At 42.8% G+C, this 2,221-nt stretch overlaps 1 protein-coding gene across 4 annotated transcripts in view; it reads left to right on the top strand.

The window, feature by feature from the left end:
* Positions 1 to 2,221, top strand: part of GRHL2 (grainyhead like transcription factor 2) — a 116,855-nt gene that overhangs the window by 57,064 nt on the left and 57,570 nt on the right. For all 4 annotated transcript variants that reach the window (XM_006760277.2, XM_006760279.2, XM_006760278.2 and 1 more), the window contains exon 6: positions 815 to 971. In XM_006760277.2, coding sequence (XP_006760340.1) covers positions 815 to 971 — 157 coding nt within the window. The remainder of the gene's footprint in view (positions 1 to 814; positions 972 to 2,221) is intronic.

Here is a 2,221-nt window from a genome sequence, read left to right as displayed (position 1 = left end):
TAAACCATATTTTTAAAATATTAGGAAAATCATTTAGAGCAATAATTTGCAACCTTTTTCTGTAATGGCTATCTAGTAAATATTTTAGATTTGGTGGCTTGCAGTCACAGCCACTATGCAGTGTGAAAGCAGCCATGGAGAAGCACCATCCACACTCACTAAACAAAGGAATGTAGCTGTGTTCCAATAAAACTTTATTTACAAAAACAGTCAATGAGCTGGATTTGGCCCATGGACCATTGTTCGCACATACCTGTCATGAGTGCTTTTGCAGGCTTAGGAAACAAAACACAAAAATAAAAAAATACTCCCTGTTATGGAACTAGATGTTTAGTAGTTTTGAGTTTTGGGTTTTCACATTTTGAAGTTTTTAAAAGTAGAATATATTTGCAATATCTTGGTGAGACAAACCGAAGGCGATTTACACGTATGTGAATTGAACAAAAGCATTCACACGTTTGGTTTGTGACTAGGATAAAAGTGGCAAGCTCTATAAGTTCTTCAACTTCAGGCACTGTGTGTTGCCAGCTCAGGCCCAACAGAGGTCTTCCTAGCACGGCCTCGCACCGCTGGCCAGGCACATCATGGACGTCCTCCCCATCTGGTTTATGGCCACTATGAAGAATGCTGTCTGTATACATTGTGTTAGCAGTGACCTTTGGTCTGGTCTCATCTCTTTTTGCCATCTGCTGTGTTTTGTCTCTGAAACAGAGTAAATATTGGTTAATATTCATACCAAGTGATAATCAATGTGAAATTGATCAGTAGTGTTCAAGTGAGTGACTCTGGCCACTGCTTGTTTTCTGTTCAACAGCGGCACGTTTCAGTACACCCTGGAGGCCACCAAGTCTCTCCGCCAGAAGCAGGGGGAGGGCCCCATGACCTACCTCAACAAGGGACAGTTCTACGCCATAACGCTCAGCGAGACGGGCGACAACAAATGCTTCCGACACCCCATCAGCAAAGTCAGGGTACGGGCCGCGTTTCTCCAGTAAATCAGAGGGGTCCGAGGAATGCAGTTGCTACCTCAGGGCCTTGTGGGAAGGGTGTGGAAAAAAAATTCTAAAATAAATAACTCCAGCACAAATGTCAGAGAGTTGGGGCAAGAGAACTTATTGGCTCGCAGTTTATCATTTTAATCAGTAACCAATGAGCCCCGGGCAAGGGAGGCGGTTGGAACATGCTTTCTGAACGTATCCAAGGAATTTTCCCAGCTTCATTCATGGCCTGTGTGCTACCTCGCTGCTGCTGTTTGCCATCCGTTGGTTTTAATTTTTCCAGTGAGTAGCCGTAAGTCAGAACATTTTTCTCCATATTTGCTGCTGCTTTCTTTTCTGTGAAGGAGGATGCAGTTCATCTGTGTCCCTGGAGCCTTCTGGTTAAAAGCCCTCGCAGCCCAATTCTTCCTCAGGAGCCAAGGGGCGAGGCATGCTATGACCCCTCCCAGGAGTGACGTGGAGGAATGTTCACGTTCGTGAGTGTTAGTCCTATTTGTGGGAAATGAAAGTGCCCTGGAAGCCTGCCAGCTTCTGGCACTCTCGCTCCTGCCAAGAGAGGGAGGGAACTGGCAATCCCTCTACTGAAAAGGAAAGGGATAGCAGAGCTCTGGAAAGAGGCTGCAGGACTCTCCCGCCCTGTTGTAAAATGATTTGTGCTGCCGGTGTGTAAAGTGCTACGGAGGAGAAATTATGAAGGGATATAAATCAATGAAATATTCTTGTGGAGTGGTGGGGAAATGTCCACTAGGAAGTATTTTGGATATGGAGTGAGAAGGGAGAGTCATATCCCTGAGGCTGTAATTAGGGGTTCTTTGGGCTTGTTTATTTGTTTGGTTTTGGTACCTTCTTCATTGTCTAAATGACAGTGAATTATCACAGACAGTATTTAGCTTAATGAGGTTGTTTATCATTGAGAACTGAAAGGAGTTTTTGGAGTATTAGTTTCTCAAGCTCATTTTTAAAGCACATCACACATTGTATTGAAATAAAAAACATAGTTGACCTTGTATCTTTTGGTCTATGAAATATCTGTGATGTACATCTGTACCCATCAATATGAACTCATCTTTTACTATTCTTCTCATTACTTTAGCATTTCTCTCATTAATCCAGTATTCCAGCCTCAGGCACTTAATTAGGCCAGAAACTGATACTTCCTCCTTTATAAATGGTGCCAGATTCTATATTTAAGATAAGAAATTTCAAAAATATGCTTGTTTTTA

This window comes from Myotis davidii, unplaced genomic scaffold, assembly GCF_000327345.1.
Source record: "Myotis davidii unplaced genomic scaffold, ASM32734v1 scaffold497, whole genome shotgun sequence".
NCBI lineage: Eukaryota > Metazoa > Chordata > Mammalia > Chiroptera > Vespertilionidae > Myotis > Myotis davidii.
This window is presented reverse-complemented; position numbering and strand designations above follow the sequence as displayed.